General features: G+C 42.9%; 1 protein-coding gene across 1 annotated transcript; it reads right to left on the reverse strand.

Moving 5' to 3' along the window:
- Window positions 1-10,765, reverse strand: LOC311237297 (uncharacterized protein). The gene is made up of 8 exons (XM_084325109.1): window positions 10,573-10,765; window positions 9,411-9,533; window positions 8,985-9,217; window positions 8,282-8,419; window positions 7,368-7,561; window positions 4,349-4,428; window positions 2,936-3,019; window positions 1-809 (listed from the first exon to the last, which is right to left on the reverse strand). Exons 1-8 carry the CDS (start codon window positions 10,757-10,759, stop codon window positions 664-666), a joined length of 1,185 nt encoding a protein of 394 aa, XP_084181235.1. The 5' UTR covers window positions 10,760-10,765; the 3' UTR covers window positions 1-663.
- Window positions 10,766-18,239: the final 7,474 nt, after the last annotated feature.

Genomic DNA, 18,239 nt, shown 5'->3' on the forward strand with positions numbered 1-18,239 from the left:
ACACACACACAAGGGGGACAAGGGGAAATCTCTGGTAATGGCGAGAAGTCAAATACAGCACTTGAGTAAGAAAAGAAACGTCCTCTCTTCCCCATAACTGTAATGTCACTCGAAACTTGAACTTGAAGGCGGCTAGGTGGTGCAGTGGGCAAGGCGCTCACCACCAATGCAGGAGACGCTGGGTTCGAGCCCAGCTCTCCACATTGCTATCAGCTTGGCTGGTCGTTCATACTAATACATTTGGCAGTATTAGGGGGTGGGAAGCTGATGGGTGGGGATCGGACGTTGTGGACAGCGACTCCTACAGGTCGGTTGGTGCGTCTGCGCAGTAGAATCAGGAAGCGACGGGGGCGGCGTGCCCTCCAAACGCAGACCCCCGACACTGAAAGATCGCGCTGTGCAGGTGAAAAGATGCGACGGCTGCTACCTCGAGTACCGGAGGGGACACGTGCAATGTATGGCTTCGTCCACATTACAGCCGGCTTGTGGGAGGCATGGCCTAACAGCGTTCGAGACAGGGGAGGGTAGAATTGGACGATACGAAATTGGGATGGGAGAAAAATTGAAAATGGGAGAAAAAGTAGATAAAAAAAAAAGAAACTTGAACTTGAAATGATTACACATCAGTGATGTAATATTCCTCCGCTCCACTAGGGGGAAACCTTAGGCTATGTCCTTCAGGATGTCATGGACGTACTCCTGGGCGTCCCGCAGGCCACCTTTCCACTCCTCTGAGACGGCTCCTCCAGCGTAGGCTGCCCTCGCCCCCAGCAGAGCTCCCAGGGCAGCACCTCGATTACAATTCTCCCCTGGAGAGAAACACTTATCCTGAATATCCTGAATCATGATACATCATTTTGTTGTGCTATAGATCATATTTCTATGTCATGTTTTGAAGCCAGATCAAGGCTTTGAGTCAGGTCATATTTTAAACCAGGTCAAGTTTTTGTTCTTCAGTTGAATTATATCAAGGAAATCCACTGTTCATTTTTTAATATTTGCATTATTCTTTTTTTAAATTTATTATTAATATTTTAAAATGTGCTATAGATGACATTTCATTAAAAGTAATCATTAAAAAACATATACATACATACATAGCTTTTAGGAAGGTGCAGAATAAAAGTATTGCTCCCCCCAATATATTTTATTAATGAATGTAGGCTATAATTGAAAAGAAAATTGCGGGGTCCAAAAGGAATGTTGTTGTTTACATGTTGCGTGCATGTATCCCCTTCTCCTCCCTACTTCCCCTTTCCCCACGTGGACTGCACCTGCTTAGATAATGCTGCTTGCAACTTGGAAACCATCTCTACAGTATATGTATCAATATTAAAAAAAAGTCCTTCTGACTTCACTCATATCACCACCTAAGCCCTAACAACTCACTCATATCACCACCTAAGCCAACACTCATATAGTAAGTAAATGTATATTTAAAACAACTGTAGTTGCACCAAAGTGCTGTCCATATAAATGGCACTATAATAAAACACAGTAAGAACATGGTTAAAGAATAAATTAAAAACCCAGGCAGCTGGATAGCACAGTGGGCTAAGCACTCGCCTACCACTGCAGAGACTTTGGGATCGAATCCAGCTGTCAGCGGTACCTCCGGCTTGGTCAGTCATCCCTACCAACACAATTGGCAGTGTTAGCGGGTGGGAAGCCAGTGGGGTATGTGTCCTGGTCGTTGTAAACGGCGACTCCTACTGGTCAGTCGGGGCGCCTGTTCAGCAGGGAGGGGATCTGGGGGAAATAGCGTGAGCCTCTGCTCGCGTTACGTTCCCCCAGTGAAACTCCTCACTGTCGGGTGAAAAGAAGCGGCTAGCGACTCCACATGTATCGGAGGAGGCATGTGGTAGTTCGACACCCTCCCAGGAAGGGAATTGGCATAACGACTAAATTGGGATGGGTGAAAAATACAGAATTTAAACCCTAAAGTCAAAAGCACACGGCAGGCGAGCGACGTCACCTGGCGATGCGATCGGCTGTCGCTCGCTTAGCACCAGACACGACCGTTCAGGTATAATAAGCTATATGTGTCGCTCTGTTTAGCTGGAGGTGTTGTTCCCCCCGGGAGATATGAGAGTACGGACCAGACGTTAGGTTGTCGTGAAGCGAGCGTATTAGCAGGTAGCTGTGTTGTGCATTACAAGGGAAAGTATTAACCTGTAAAACCCATATTGAGCTGGAATTACACCACCATATACGAATACAACCTCTCCTCATTCTTCCTGACATTACTGCACGACGGATCGCTACAATACGTTCACTACCACCGATTGGACAAGTAATGTTATGCACCTGCTGAGAGAGTTTTTTCATGGAAGACGGTTCTGTTCTCAACCATCATTTTCTTTGGAAAATAAACCTTACAAACTACATCAGCTGCAGCCTGGACATTCAACTCTGTCAACATCCACAACTTCTTTTGTTACCAGAGTATAAAAACATCTAAGTATAGGTGCATTGTGGCGCATTGTCCATTTATTAGTTAATGACAAGCGGCCACTACACCTTCTCCAACTAACGTTATTTATTTAAATTGTTCCTGTTAATTAAAAATTAACATAAGTAGCATGGTAATAATACATAGGTTATTGATCAATGAATGTATTGATAAATTAATTTATATTACAAATCATACACCAGTAGAAGTCATGTTATTTCCTCATTGTATTTGCTGTGTCGCCTGCCGTCGCCTCAAAAAAATAGGATTGAGGCGATATTTAGCCATAACCAGGCGACAGAAGTTGCTGCGCGATTGTCGCTCGAAAATCTCCTGCCGTGTGGGTTGTCTCATTCATAACAATGGAAGCGATACAATTCTGTCGGTCGGCTCACAAAAAAAGTCGGTCGCCTGGCTAAAATCGCCCGCCGTGTGCGGAGCCCATCCTAACTACACACTCATTCCACAACATACTCCACTCACCACCGCAGTTGGTGTTGGCCAGGATGCCTCCGCGGGGATCCTCATGAAACTCATGCGCCAGGTAAAACATGCTTGTGAGAGCACCTATGAAAGGGTACGAAAACACACCTAGTTCCTTAAAAGAGTACACAGAGTTCATGGATAAGCAACGTAGGGAACAATTGCTGCAATTTATTACACAACTCTGTTGAATACACAATTCTGATTGGTCAATGAACACATTCTGCGGTCCGTTATGTCTGAATTTAGTTCAGACCACTGTTTCAAAGACTGCTGTTGCACTCAAGTGTGTGAACTTGGATTGGCGTGGCTAGATTTATGCAGGTTAAATGATTCTGTTGAATAAATATCTTGGTTTGTCTCGTCACGATGAGCTAGCAAAGGAGTTTGCCGTTTGATGAGGCAGTTTTAGGCTATTCTGGCTGACATTGGCTACATTCACACTGCAAGCCTTAGTGCTCAATTCTGATTTAATGCTCAGATCAGATTTTTATTTAGTTTGACGGGTGAATTATTATTATTATATATATATATTTTTTTTTAAGTATTATTATAATTATTTCTTTTTTCTTTCTTTTTTTATGTGGCCAATATGAGATTCCAGTGTGAACTGGTCACGCTCCTGAACTGACCCGCATGCGCAAATGAACAAAAACAGCTAAATGCTGTTAGAACCGTCACTGGCACGAGTCAAATACAGTTTTGCTGGCCTATCTTTGGTTGAAAAAAAAGAAAGAATAGTTTGTGTCAAACAATTAATGTTTTTGGCAAGCTATGCATGTACAGCGAGACGGTTATTATTATTGCAAAATTGGCTGCTTCAGGGCTGGGATTTATACAGAAGTTTAAGGTATACTGTCATAGATCCATGCAAAAGTATCTGCGATATATACATGTGGTAAACATGTCATAAAAAGTATTACAAGATAAAGAAAAGAAAAAGAAAAAAATATGGTATATCACATTGTAATTTGTACTGGAAAACTAAATACCGTCAAATTCTGTTCCGAAATACCATCAAATACCAATTTATTTATTCTAAAATAAAAAATAACTAAACTTCTTATTGTCATGATGCATACACTCTTCCTAATGTACTAACTTACACTCAACACTGTAGCACTCAAGTCTGAACACTTTGATGAACATTGTTACTCAGCTGATAGAGTTGTACCCTTCCTACTGACTTGTCGTACAAAACGTGTAAGTCGCTTTGGATAAAAGCATCAGCTAAATGACAAAATGTAAATACCGTCAAAACTAAAAAGGTATTGGGATATGATATTTTAGCCATATCGCCCCGCCAGACCTTGCACCCTCTTGTGGCTTATTTTGCGATAATGACTGGCTTGCTGTAACTCTTGCCTAATCTAGATTATTATCTAGAAAAAGTATGTAAAAGAACAAACACACCCTTAGTGTAGCAGGCGAGACCCATGTATTCTACTGCATTCTGGTGCACTTTCAACCTCTCCCCAGAATCAGCAGGGAACCTGTTGAGGACACATAAACACTGGGGTCTGGGGTATACATTTTGTATCTAAATTTCTTTTTTTAAACACACACATGTTTTTTGTGGAATCTTGGAACCTATCTTACACATTCAAATGACTGGTTGGTTCTTACGGTTACTCGAGTTTGCTCTGAACTAGGAAAAACTGCTTTTTCCATTGATACTTCCAACACCTGGAATGCCCTCCAACTGACTCTTAAGCTGAAGGTTCCTCCTTCTTTTGCTGCATTTAACGGTATGATCTCCAACCACTGTTTGTTGACTTGTAACTATCTTAGCTGATTTTTTATTGTTTATTCTTATTTATTGTGTCTATATGTAGGAAATTGATGATGAACTATGTCTTATTTTGTAAGATCGTCATCACTGAAAATGAGGGTAACCTCAGTGTCTTACAAGTTTAAATAAAGGTTTGAAATTAAATAAAATTTTGACTTCTAGCGGTAAAATAGTCATTCTTAACTCATTCTGCGCCATACCAGAGTAAAGTCGGGTTATCTCGCCATGCGTTGAGCGCCAAAATCCGAGTATACTCAGGTTTTGATCCCTTGATATTTTCCTTTGATCCCCGTTATATACGGTCAGCCGGAGCTCTCTAGGTGTCCCTGATTCATCTACCTACGTTGGAATTGCAATGACGATCGAATCTCACCAGGTGGCAGTATCGCCTACCTTTTGAACTGGAATGGCTTGGTGTGGATACACTTTTTCCTTTTTTTTGCAAGGGCTCCTCCACAGTGATCGCCCTCGAGATTTTGTTGCTTGAAGCATATAAACGAGTATAGACAAGATAAACATGCTCGACAAACACAATCGCAGTTTCTAGTTGAAACGAGAGAGTTTATTAACAAACTATTTATTACATGCATATTATACTGTGCGTGTGTGTGCATACTAAGGGACAAACATCTGTGCAATAGCACATACCACCAAAATCACACATTGGCCCATGCCTATAGACGAAAAGGATATTGGTTGTCAAGCTGCTTTTGTATGTTGTAGTGTTGTCAAGATACCAACATTTTGACTTTGATACAGATAGGAAATGTAATGGAATATATTATTAGATGACAGAACATGAAAAATTCTTTATACAATTCTTTAATTCATTATAATTGAAATGCTATTGAAATGTAAATAATCAAAAAATAATTATTGTTACAGCTGCTGAGCTATATACTATAGATACAGTAACATTATCATTTGATAGAACATAAAATAATAAATTATTTATAAATAAATAAATAATGTTATAAACAAATGTGCACAGGTAATCAAGAACTGAATGAAAAATGTATTGCACTGAACAGAAGCATATTTCAGTAGCAGCATCTTCTTAGAACAACAACAAAAAGTAACTACTGCAGCATGTCACCAAATAAGCAGCAACATTATGAGTAAACAACAGTAATAAAATGCATTCTTCAGCTCTCTTGTCTGTGGGTGGAGCTGGACTTCCTAGCGAGGGTGGCGGAGAGGAGGAGCCTTGCTAAGCTCCAGGCCATCAGGGAAAACCCCTCCCACCCACTATACACAGACTTGGCTGACAGGAGGAGCATGTTCAGTACTAGGCTCACACTACCTAAATGCAGCACTGAACGGCACAGGATGTCCTTCATTCCGACAGCCATCAGACTATACAATGCATCACTGTGCCTCACTGCATCACTGAGCACAGAGTGACAGTTACCATATTCCTGGACTCTTACTTTTGAAACAGCACTGTGCAATATTACACCTACTGTAGACCTCAGTATATTTTTACTGTATTTATTTACTGTATATTTTATTCCATTTGTATTCTATTTTATTCTATTCTTATCTTAGGCAATTTGATTTGTTTTGTTATTCTTATTCGTGACCTGTTCTGTCTAAATGTTTAATGTTGAGCGATTTGCAGTGTCAAATTTCCCTCTGGATAATAAAAGTATTTCTATTCTATTCTATTCCTCAGTTTCAATTTTCATTTTTGGGTACAATTATTCCTTTAAGCCAGGTATGCTTACATATCTTTCAACAGGCCATACCCAATACCATATAATCTAAGCATGTAAATGATGATTGGATTTTTTTAAATAAATGTGTGAAAAATTAGGAACACATGATGCTTGATTAGAATCTAGTGTTTCTTAAGTAGCTGTTTGCATGTGTCCCAGCTACAATACATGCAGCTTGCTTGTGCAAAAGGGTTGGAGTAGCGTTAGTAGACACGCTCATGGGCGACGCATAGCGGCTTGGAGGTGAAATGCAGCCTTTTCCACAACATTAATTACTCTGTTCTTTTAAAAACTGAAAAGAAAAATATGATCTATTAACAATTTATTTAGGTAACATAAATAATACTAATTCGTACATTGAAAAAAAAATATATATATGTATAAAAAGAAAAATAAGACCCCCACAGGTGTTGGACCCGTTGCTCGCAGTGTTTTCGTTGCACATAGAAACAGCGTGACTCACGAGATGAGTTGTTACAGAGCTGTCGAACCCAGGGCTGAATAGCTGGATGTCATAGCTTCTAAAATTAAAGGGCCGTGCTGCTCTGTGTCTAATATGAAATGACAATTGCGCATTGAGACGCCCACTAAGCAAAACTATTACTCACACACTGTGCTCCTAAATGATTTTTCCGGTTCGCACAAATCTATTTTTAGGGGCAAATGCCAGTGAAATTATCGCACTGTAGACACACACACTTTATTTATATGAAGACTATGGGAAAGAAGTTTAGAAGTAGTGTAGTAGTAGAAGGAAAGATTGTAGTATTTATTTATTTTTGTTCTTCATTTATTGTGATGTTTCTTCTTGACTTGTTAAAGAAGACTTGTCCAGCCCATGGGGACCTTTACCTTGTGATTTCGGGCTTTACAAATTAATTTGATAAAAATTATTATGGAATGAACATATTAAAACACATACCTGGCAGCTCTCTGTATATACTGCTGGCAGCTGTCCCATGCGTCCAGGATCGGGGACCTGAGGGCAGCCTCGGCCTGCTTTCTCAGACTGGCACCGTTCAGGGTGGCGTGGAGGGTGCGGGAGTACAGTGCCACATACTTCTCTACCTTGGGATGGGGGTGGGTGAGTCGGACAAACTCCACGGCAGCAGACACCTGTGGAGCAGAGAGGTGTTTAACAAGGGTGTCTCCTCTGATATCTTCCCACCTACAGTTAATGGAATTCTGGACTAAACTACCTACCTCATACTATAGTCTACCTATATAACTCTGTATGATAGCATGTAAAATAGTGCTGTATATACCGTATATATACATTTATATATTTACTGCATATACACTATATCCATATCTGTCTGAATATACCTGCATATAGTAATCCTTTTTAAATATCTGTAGATACTATATCTATACATATCCCTTACCTACTCTTACTAGTTATGCTGCTGGCCAGTATGACTTACTACCATAGTGTCTTTATACCTGTATCACTGTATATTAATACTACAACTCTGTACATACATCTGATTAGCACTATTACTCAGTAGTACTCATTTATATATTTTATAACAAGTTTAATTACCTGTACATTGTATATTACTATTGCACTTTACGGTTACATTTTCACTCTGGTTGGATGCCAAAATTATTTCCGCTGTACTGTACTTGTGCTGTATAATGACAATACATTTTAATGTAATCTAATATAAATAACATCTTAACAAATCCTGGTACATAATCTTATCAAATGGGGATCCATGATCCCATTATGTATCAATTTGGGGGTTGTTGATATGAAAACGTTTTGAGAACCACTGCACTTGCTTAAATCAAGTGAAAAACAAAACACAGAAAAGGTGTGTGTGAGACACTCACAGCTTGCTCCTCATTGGCTGAGGCAGAGAGCAGGACAAAAGGAATGATCATGGGCAGGCAGCCGATAGCATCGAGCTGGCTGTCGGGGAAGGAAGTGTTCATCTTCTGTTTGTAGCGCTTCTCTGCAAACTCTAGGATCTAGACAGACATGCAAAACTATTCAATGACTGTTGCAGTTTCTATGTTTTATTCTTTTTTACTTTTACCTTTATTCACCCAGGGTAAGTTCGCTGAGCACGGATGCTCTTCTTCAGCAGCAACACCCTGCTTCACACTCACGCTGCTGAAAGTCTCCTTTGAAATCCTCCAGTCGATGAACGCTCGGCGCTGCCACCACTGGTTGCTGATAAGATCAGCACCTTGACCTGACAGGTTAACAGTAATGTGGTAGTAATGTGTTTTATTGGCGACCAATGGTGGCAGCACCGAGCGTTAGCACTATTACTCAGTAGTACTCATTTATATATCTTATACCCTGCTTAATCACCTGAGCATTGTATATTACTATTGCACTTTACTGTTACATTTGCACTCTGGTTGGATGGCAAACTTATTTGCGTTGTATTGTACTTGTGCTGTATAGATTAAGTGCCTTGCTCAAGGTATTGGTATTGTGGAGACCTACTGGCCACAAGCATGCTTCTCTCTATCCTTGCCTGGCTTTCTGGAGTGCAAAGAAAAAAGATGGGTTTGTTTGTTTTACCTTACTGGGGGAGGTGGGCCTAGAATCCTGCCAGTCGCTGAAGAACATTCTGTGGAAGGACTCTGCGTAGGTGTCGTTGTGCGTGCCGGGAGCGGTCATAAAGTGCACGTAGTCTGCCAGTACGTCTGCCCGTGCCTCCGGCTCAGACGCGTTGGCAAATTTACCCCTGGCCAGGATCTGTGCCACTCTCAGAGAACACACAGTGTTCAGAGTGTTATCTCCTGCCTGCATGCCTGAACAGAACAAAGAAGACAGAGACTCACACATGGACAACAATATGCTGGACACTTTGATCATTGTACTGCTTTGTGTAGAAAAGGGATTGGTGGGGACTGGGGAGAGAGAGAGAAAGAGAGAAAGAGAGAAAGAGAGAAAGAGAGAGAGAGAGAGAGAGAGAGAGAGAGAGAGAGAGAGAGAGAGAGAGACCTTGGTGATAGTGGCCTGACCCTGCCGCAGCTTTCCAGTACTTTAGTTTATCATGGAGGATAACGGTACCGATCACATCAGGCCGGTTTCCACCAGAGGACCAGGTGGTGCGACCACTTCCTGCTGGGGAAGGTTAACACAAGAATGAGCTGTGAGTTGATCAGAGATAAACAAATAAAAAAAAATAAAAAATTTGAATTAGGGATGATGATGGCATATGATTTTGGTTAGGTTAACAGTTAACTGAACAGAATTCTCTAGCTCCGTTACACATGTAGTCCTAGACAGTATGAGCATGGCATTCACACTGCCAGGGTTAGGGGTTGGGCTAGCACTGGTACCACCCTAAAAATATAGTACCAGTCATCGTTATGATACTAATCCATAGTATTCCTATGATGTGTCATGCCTACCAATACGGTAGGTCCTTAAGGTCCCCGTAGTTTGCTCTGAACAGGGTAAATCTGCATTTTGCTATGATGCCCCTAGCTCATGGAATGAACTCCAACAGTCCTTAAAGGTTGAGATTCTCCCCTCTGTTGCAGAGTTTAAAACCTTGATCTCCAACCTATGTCAATCAAGTTGTACATGTTCTAATTGATTTGTTGTTATCCTTGCTTTTTGACTCATCTTGTTGTCTCTTTGTTATGATTTCAAGTTTCAAGTTTCAAGTTTCTTTAATAGTTGTCATACAGAAGTACAGAATACTTACGCTTTGTAGTTTTATATACCTTTTTAAGCTTATTTCTGTATGTACACTCGACCTGACTGTAAATGAGGGACGCCTCAGTTGCCTTTTGAGTTTAAATAAAGGTTTGAAATTAAATGAAATATGGTGCAATCGAGCTCATTGGTGACTATTGTTATTTAGTGATTATAAACCGTTACTTGATTACAATCACCAGATTTATTTGATGGAATGCTATGAATAACAACATTGGCCCTTTGCCAGGCCACATAACATTGTGCATCTTAGCCCTTTCACTACCACACTACAGGTTAACCCTTTGGTAGTGTGGCAGTGAAAGGGTTAACCGTTTGCCCTGTGGCAGTGAAAGGGTTAACCTTCTGTATTGTCGCAGTGACAGGGTTAACCATTTGGTAGTGTGGTAGTGAAAGGGTTCAGAGTTGGTGTTCTATCCCACACAGGACAGTGTTCTACCTGAGTTGGAGAGAGTGAGGATGCTGGAGGGATGACTGTTCTTGGGCGCGCTGAAGCCCGTTATCCATCCCCCGAAGTCTTTCTGTATGTCGTGGATATTGTAATACCAATGCACCGGCATGGACATGGCATCTGCCGCACACAGACTCCACAGAGCCTCACTCACAGACCTACGTACCAGACTCATCTGGCCTACAGCAGGTGTCGCTCCTACAGTAAGAAAAGGTGTGTAAATTAACACATTTTCTACAGTTGGAACACAAATTACACAATATTGTGTAACTCGTGCTGCTAACAGACAATGAATGGACACCTAGAACAGAAGCATCATATTTGTGCTTAATCTGTGGTGGTTTATAGATGGACATTGGGCACTAGCCAAATTAACCAGTTGTGAGAATAATCGTTTCCTCTAGCTGGTGTATCCAACCTGAATGAATGAATGAATGAATGAATGAATGAATGAATGAATGAATGAATGAATGAATGAATGAATGCATGAATGAATGAACACTTTATTAACAGATTGCAGAATGGGTACAGTACAGTACAGTACGGCTCAATACACACAATTCTTAAGGGGATGCAGACCAGAGAAAGACTTTTGTCTTGTTTACATCAGGGTTCCCCATTTTCAATTCATAGTGCATTTTCAATTCATTACTATGCTCAACATGCTCTTGACTTAACTTGACTTAATCCTCTTTACCCCGTTGGGGGGCATAGGGCGTCCACCAGAGCTCTCCATCTCACTCTCTTCTGGGCCAGGGCCTTTGCTTCTTTCCAGCTCACTCCGATGTTCTTTAGGTCTTGGAGTGTGGAACGTCTCCAGGTGTTTCTCGGCCTACCGGCTTTCCTCTTCCCCTGCGGGTTGTAGTCCAAGGCCTGTCTAGTGATGTTGTTGGAGTTCTTCCTAAGGGTATGCCCTATCCAGTTCCACTTTCTCCTTTTGATGGTGGTAGCTATGCTGTCCTGGTTGGTTATCCTCCACAGCTCTTCATTTGTGGTTTTGATGGGCCACCACAGCTTGAGGATGTAGCGCAGGCATTTGTTGACAAACACCTGGATTTTGCTTGTGAGGCCCTCAGTAGTCTTCCACGTCTCAGAGCCGTAGAGCCGGACAATCTTCACATTGGTATTGAAGATCCGTAGCTTGGTGTTGTTGGAGAGTTGCTTGGACAACCAGATTGGCCTGAGTATCCTGAATGCTACCTGTGCTTTGCTGATGCGTGCCTCTATTTGATTGATTGATTGATTGAAAAGTTTATTAACAGATTGCAGAATGGGTACAGTACAGTACATCTCAATACAATTGTTAAGGGGATGCAGACCAGAGAAAGACTTTCGTCTTGTTTACATCAGGGTCCCCCATTTTCAATTCATCATAAAATGTCCATCTATGTCCCTGTCTGCTCCTCCATCCCTGCTGATGTTACTCCCTAGGTAGGTGAAGTGCTCCACGTCCTCTATGGCCTCTCCCCTCAGTGTGATTGGATCATGTGTTTTTAGATTTAACCTCATGGTCTTGGGTTTTCCGGTGTTGATCTTGAGTCCAAGCTGGTCACTGTTAGTCTGTAACCTATCTGTCTTCTGTTGCATGTGTGTGTGGTTTTCAGAGACTAGCGCAACATGCTCACATTGCTCAGACTCACGTAATGTAAAAGACGCAAAATTACTTTGTTGGTTGATTGTTTGTTTAACGTTAATGTTCGCATCGCCAGTCACCTGACATACTGTACTGTACTGTACTGTACATGCAATAGCGTGTCAGATGGCGTAGCTTAGTTTGAGGAAAATAAATATTGCACTTTACAAACGATCAGGTTGAATATAGCAAATTATGAGCTAGTAGTAGAAGTAATTTCACGACGATGTTGTCAGAAGAATCACACAAGTCATGTCAATAATACTTTGCGTTCATATGGCTATGAAGAAGACCCTCCTCACCACTTGCAGATGGAAGTTCCGACTGCTTCGAGCAACAACAGCAAAGTGCCGATAATGATTTCTGAATTAAACTTGCATAAGTTCATAACTGTTACAAAACACTGCAGGAAGTACAGTAGCTCACGTTAACATCTTAAAGGTATAAGCCACACTACTCACGTTACACAACTAACTAACGTTAACGTCGTTATGTGGCGTCGCTGCGTCGCGCCAAGGAAAACATCATTCAGCCACAGTGACTGTGTGATTATGCAAATTGCAGAAACGAATTCTGCATACTGGCTGGTTAAAAATAATATTAAACGGTGTGATTTACATTTTACGTTGGTTTGATGTTTTGTAACATCTTCTTCTTCTTTTGAATGACACCGGCAGTCTAGACGCCCTTCGGCGTATTTCTTCTTCTTCTTCTTTGGACTTAATGGCGGGTCGCATTCACAGGAAGGCGCATACCGCCACCTCCTGTACAACCCAGCAGCAAGAACCCGGCAAATAAAAGAAAACAATAAAGAAAAACCAATAAACCCAGAATAAACAAAACAAATACCCAGCCCTAACATCACCACCCTATCCAACCTAATAAAATTAAACCTAAAACCTAAACACAACAAAATAAACCAAATTCAATCTTACCCCCCAAACAAATTCTGTGGCCATACACCTTTAGAGGCCTGTGTCCACAAGAAATTCCATAATAACAGCTTTCACCACTGCCCTTTGCTGTTCCTCAGGTCCTAATATACTCCTCAGTGAGATGCAAGGCAGCCCTGCATCCAGTACTGCAGTGAACAGCACCCTCCTCTTTGATGCGTATTTGGCACATTCCATAAACACATGTTGCACCGTTTCTTCTGCCCCACATTCACACAGTCCATTTTCATGCTTCCCAATGCGGGCCAGTCCCCCCGCTAGTCCACAGTGTCCAAACCTCAGCCTTGTCATTATCACCTGCTCTCTTCTGCTGTTCCCCAGGGTGACGTTCCCTCCCCTAACATTATTCTGCAAGCTGTAATAAAACCTTCCTCTCTTTTCTCCCTCCCATTCCTTCTGCCACCTCCTGGTAATCTCCGCCTTTATTTTACTGCGGTATTCTGATACCCCCAAGGCTAAGCCCACATCCACCTCCTCCCTCCTCAGGGCCTCTTTGGCTGCCAAATCAGCAGCCTCGTTGCCCTCCACCCCCATATGGGCTGGAACCCATATGAACCCCACTTCAATTCCTGCCTGTTCTGCTCTATAGAGTGCAGTTAGCAGTTCGCAGATGAGATCCGGCCTGACCCGTGACCTCCCACCCTGCAGAGCCATCAATGCAGCCGCAGAGTCCGAGCAGATAACCACCTGCTGCGGCCTCACTTCTTCCACCCAATTTACTGCCCATAATAAGGCCACTACTTCTGATGTAAACACTGACACCCCATTTGACAGCCGTCTGCTCTGTAGTCCAGTCATTATAGGCCAGAATTAGGCTAAACCTAGGACAAATTGCAACATTAGCAAACTCAACTGATTTTGTATCCTCAATATGTCTTTAGTGAGAGAAAAAAAGTCCCAAGGAATCCCATCATGGGAAATGTGTTTTTTTTCAATGTTTTGTTACCCCTATAGTCCAGTCATTATAGGCCAGAATTAGGCTAAACCTAGGACAAATTGCAACATTAGCAAACTCAACTGATTTTGGATCCTCAATATGTCTTTAGTGAGAGAAAAAATGTCCCAAGGAATCCCATCATGGGAAATGTGTTTTTTTTCAATGTACTTGATTGCTGGCAGGATCACTGACGACACTGTCTTTCAGAGATTGTGACGCGTTCAAATTTTGAGGTAGCTCAAAAGTAAAGATACCATTTGATTCTAGACAACCTCGGGTTTCCAATGAGACCAACCATGTCATGTTACCTCATTGGAAAGGGGGCTACATACCTAATTATTCAAAGTTAAGACGATTTTTTGGGGAGGGAAATGTGGCCATCACCATTTTTCAAATGGTCCCTTGGCCTTCTACCTCAATATATGTTAATGGAAATGGGTTACATGGGTACCTACAAGCCTCCCCTATACAGACATACCATACAGACAATTTATGTTAAGCCCATGTAGTTTTGTGCAAGAATCATGTAGTGTTTTGCATGCTGTACAAATATGTAGTTTCCGCCTATTATAAAAAAACCCATCTCCATGGACCTATCCCCACGGACATAAACCCTTGAGCCCCATCCTCGTGGACTGAGCTCCACAGAGCCTATCTACTAATATTCCAAGAAGAAAGAAATGTCTTTATCAAATGTTTTGATTTGTTCTGGCGTGTATGCTAATTGGTGCATATCAAATAAGATAATGTGTGATTTGCATGAGTAAACAGAATAATTCAATGAAGTTGTGATTGACTTTTTTTCTTGTCTTTGTGTGTGTAATCAGCTTGTGAGTTTTTATAGTGATATCTAAAAGTAAAATTTTCACCACTATGTTATAACAGGCATTTTTCGATATGAATATATATAGGTCGTTTTCAAAACTTTCCCATGGTGGGATTCCTTGGGACTTTTTTCCCCTCACTAAGGACATAATGAGGATACAAAATCAGTTGAGTTTGCTACTGTTGCAATTTGTCCTAGGTTTTTTCATATAATGACTGGACTACTGGGTGACCCGCAGAGCGGGAATGTGGATTGCGAACCCCACCCTTCTACTGTTAGGATCCATGGACCCATCTGTGTATATTTGCAAGTGACCTGCCCAGTTCTCCTGCATCCTCTCCCTCACCAAATCCTCCGGGTCTCCTCTACCCTCCTCCCTCATTCTCACAGATATACTAAAGTCCACCTCCACCTTTGGTAGCAGCCATGGTGGAACAGCAGGCCATACCACCGCAGTGCCCCCCCCCCCCCCCCCCACTCAATCCCAGCTGCTCCTCCTCCACTCTTATCCTGAAAACAAAACTCCCACTTTTCCCACCCACTCCCAGCACTCCTCCAACAACTGCCTGCCTGGGTGAACTTGTTCATGCCACATCCAATTTTCGTCGTGTTTTTACTAGCCTGTGATAGCCTAGCCTAGCAAACTTAGCCACGGACGCACTAAAAGACGGACACTGTAACTGAGGGGTACAATTCCCTGACTGTATTACTAGATATGATACTTACTACCACTACCTTTGTACTTAATATTCGGCCACCCAGTACACGGCATAAATATATGATCATAAACACTCTCACGTAGATGAAACGGATCCAACACAAATGTACGAAGTCGAAGTATGCGTTTATTACTACACAGCAATGGTGTGTAGAGCAAGCACGTAATCACTTAATTACATTTATGAATTGAAATAGTATGCACTTTTATGGCAAAGAGTATTCGTCGGTATATCAATAGAGAATGTCCAATCTCTGATGGCGCAGGTGGTAAATATACGACCTGGAATAGTTAAGGAATAACAGCAATGATACTTTAATGATTATATACTAGATACACTAAGGGGGGGTTAATCCGGTCGCTTGTAAGCCGACAGGAGTAGGAGGGGGGGGGGGTAGAATCCGGCTGCCTCGTCCGGCCAAGGGTATCCCAGGTGAACCCACTGTAGTGCCGTTCAATGCGCCGGCGATCCTTGGACCACAGATGAAAGCAGGTGGACTCTTTGTGGGCCGGCTCTCTCCGGTCCACGGGGGAGAGACGTGAAGCGACCTCGTCTTGCAGAGCGTCTCCTCACCTTGCGTCCTCTCCAGGGGGGGGGGTTCCAACACACGGCAGTGTCGGGGGTCTTTATCCATGGAATAATCAAAGTATACAAAGCATAATCCGTGCCTGGGAAGGCGGGCTGTCGTCGGTAGAATAATCCGGTATACAGGTCCACTCGCTCGTCGGCTCTGGGGCTCCTCGGGTGCAGCTTCACATGGGGTCAACCACCCTGGGTAAGCAGCCAGTTCTCTGCCCGAAACGATGGGGTACTGACTACGGTAGTATTCTCACCGCACGAAGCACTATATATTAACAGACTATTATTAGCTTAATAGACTACGTCCAACTCGACGATATAGTGCCAAATATGACTATTCAAATATTAATATACACGATGTCTCAATACCGATGGTAGGCGAACTTGGCCTTACTCCCACACGTGGCGTCGCGGGGAGGCTTTACGTCTGTGACTCTATTGGAGGGTAAGAAACTGGACTGAAAAGAAAGTCCTACTTTAGTAGCGCAGTATATATACGCACTATGAACAAATAGTCCCATTAGTGGTGCGGTAGCCAGATTCCTACGCGGAACTAGGACTTGTTCGTACATGTGGAGCGGTACGTTTGAACTGGGTCTGAGGGGTATGGCAGCCTGGCACCAAGGTCTCGACCAATAGTAGAATGGAGACTATTATGGGATGTTCAGTAGGCTAGAATGGATATTCAATGCATATTGTACAAGGAATATACAAGGGATATCAGGGAATATTAGAGAATATACAAATACAATTAAATATATATATATAAATAAATATATATATTCGGTTTAATCTGGCCCTTCACAACAGCCACCCCCTGATTGGTCCCAGACCTAATCAGTTAAACAGAGACAGATTAATCGTGTTGTCTATTTACACATAAGGGTTTGCTGTAGGGGTCAGTCAACTTCACAAAGTCATAGGGTTGTAGGGTCATGGTCATCATCGATTGTGTCTGGGAGTCGAGGCAGTTCTATGAGCCTCGCCACGGGACGGGTGTAAGTGCGACCCTGGACGAGCACTTCAGCTGCTCGGACCTTGCCGTCGGCACCGGTGATCACTTTGCTTACGCGGCCGGCCGGCCACATAGCTCTGGGCAGTGATTGATCAATAATCATGACGACTGTTCCTTCTGTCAAATTGTCTCTCTCCTTTACCCACTTCTGGCGGGTCTGTAGAGACGGTAGGTAGTGCAGTAGGAAACTGTTCCAAAACTTGTCGGCTAATACTTGGCTGTACCTCCACATTCATCGGCCGTTCGCTTCTTCAGGCCGGTACATTGTCTGGGGTAATGCAGGATCTAGCCGCCCCATCAGGAGTGTGTTGGGGGTAACTGGGTCGATATCCGCCACATCACTGGAGACATATCCGAGGGGCTTCGAGTTAAGTACTCCCTCAATCTCCGTGAGGACTGTCATTAGGACTTCTTCCGCCACAGTCTGGGCCCCAAGTACTGCGTACAGGGCTGTCTTTATGGAGCGCACTTCTCGTTCCCAAGTGCCACCGAAGTGGGGTGCGTTTGGGGGGTTGAATTGGAAATCAACCTGTGCTGGAGCGAGGTGGGTCTTAAGTTCTGGGCCCATAGCTTGGAAGCTCTCTCTCAGCTCTCTTTCGCCGCCTTTGAAGTTTGTCCCATGATCGGACAATAGGGTAGACGGTCTTCCTTTCCGTGATGTGAATCTTCGGAAGGCCATAAGGAATGAGTCTGTGCTCATGGTCGGGAGAAGCTCGATGTGTATCGCTCTGGTGGTCATGCATTTGAATACAATCCCCCACCGCTTCTCGGTTCCTCTTCCTTTCTTTATGTGCAGCGGGCCAAAGCAGTCCATACCCGTTGAGTGGAATGGCTTGTCACCGATTCGGAGGCGACATGGAGGAAGGTCAGCCATCCTTGGTATGCTGGGCTGCGCGCGCCACTTGCGGCAGTCTAGACATGTTCGCTGGAAGCGTCGTACCGCCTCTCTTCCTTGTAGGATCCAGTAACGACGTCTGATTTCCGCGAAGACTC

This window comes from Notolepis coatsorum (assembly GCF_963971535.1).
Source record: "Notolepis coatsorum genome assembly, chromosome: 1".
Classification (NCBI taxonomy): domain Eukaryota; kingdom Metazoa; phylum Chordata; class Actinopteri; order Aulopiformes; family Paralepididae; genus Notolepis; species Notolepis coatsorum.

Bases quoted from the DNA above. Each gene is read 5' to 3' on its own strand.
- LOC311237297 (XM_084325109.1), bottom strand. From the start codon at position 10,759: ATGAGTCTGGTACGTAGGTCTGTGAGTGAGGCTCTGTGGAGTCTGTGT. The intron at 7,562-8,281 runs GTGAGTGTCTCA...TCTGCTCCACAG, and splicing joins CAGCCAATGAGGAGCAAGCT to GTGTCTGCTGCCGTGGAGTT. The intron at 4,429-7,367 runs GTATGTGTTTTA...TGTCCTCAACAG, and splicing joins TATATACAGAGAGCTGCCAG to GTTCCCTGCTGATTCTGGGG.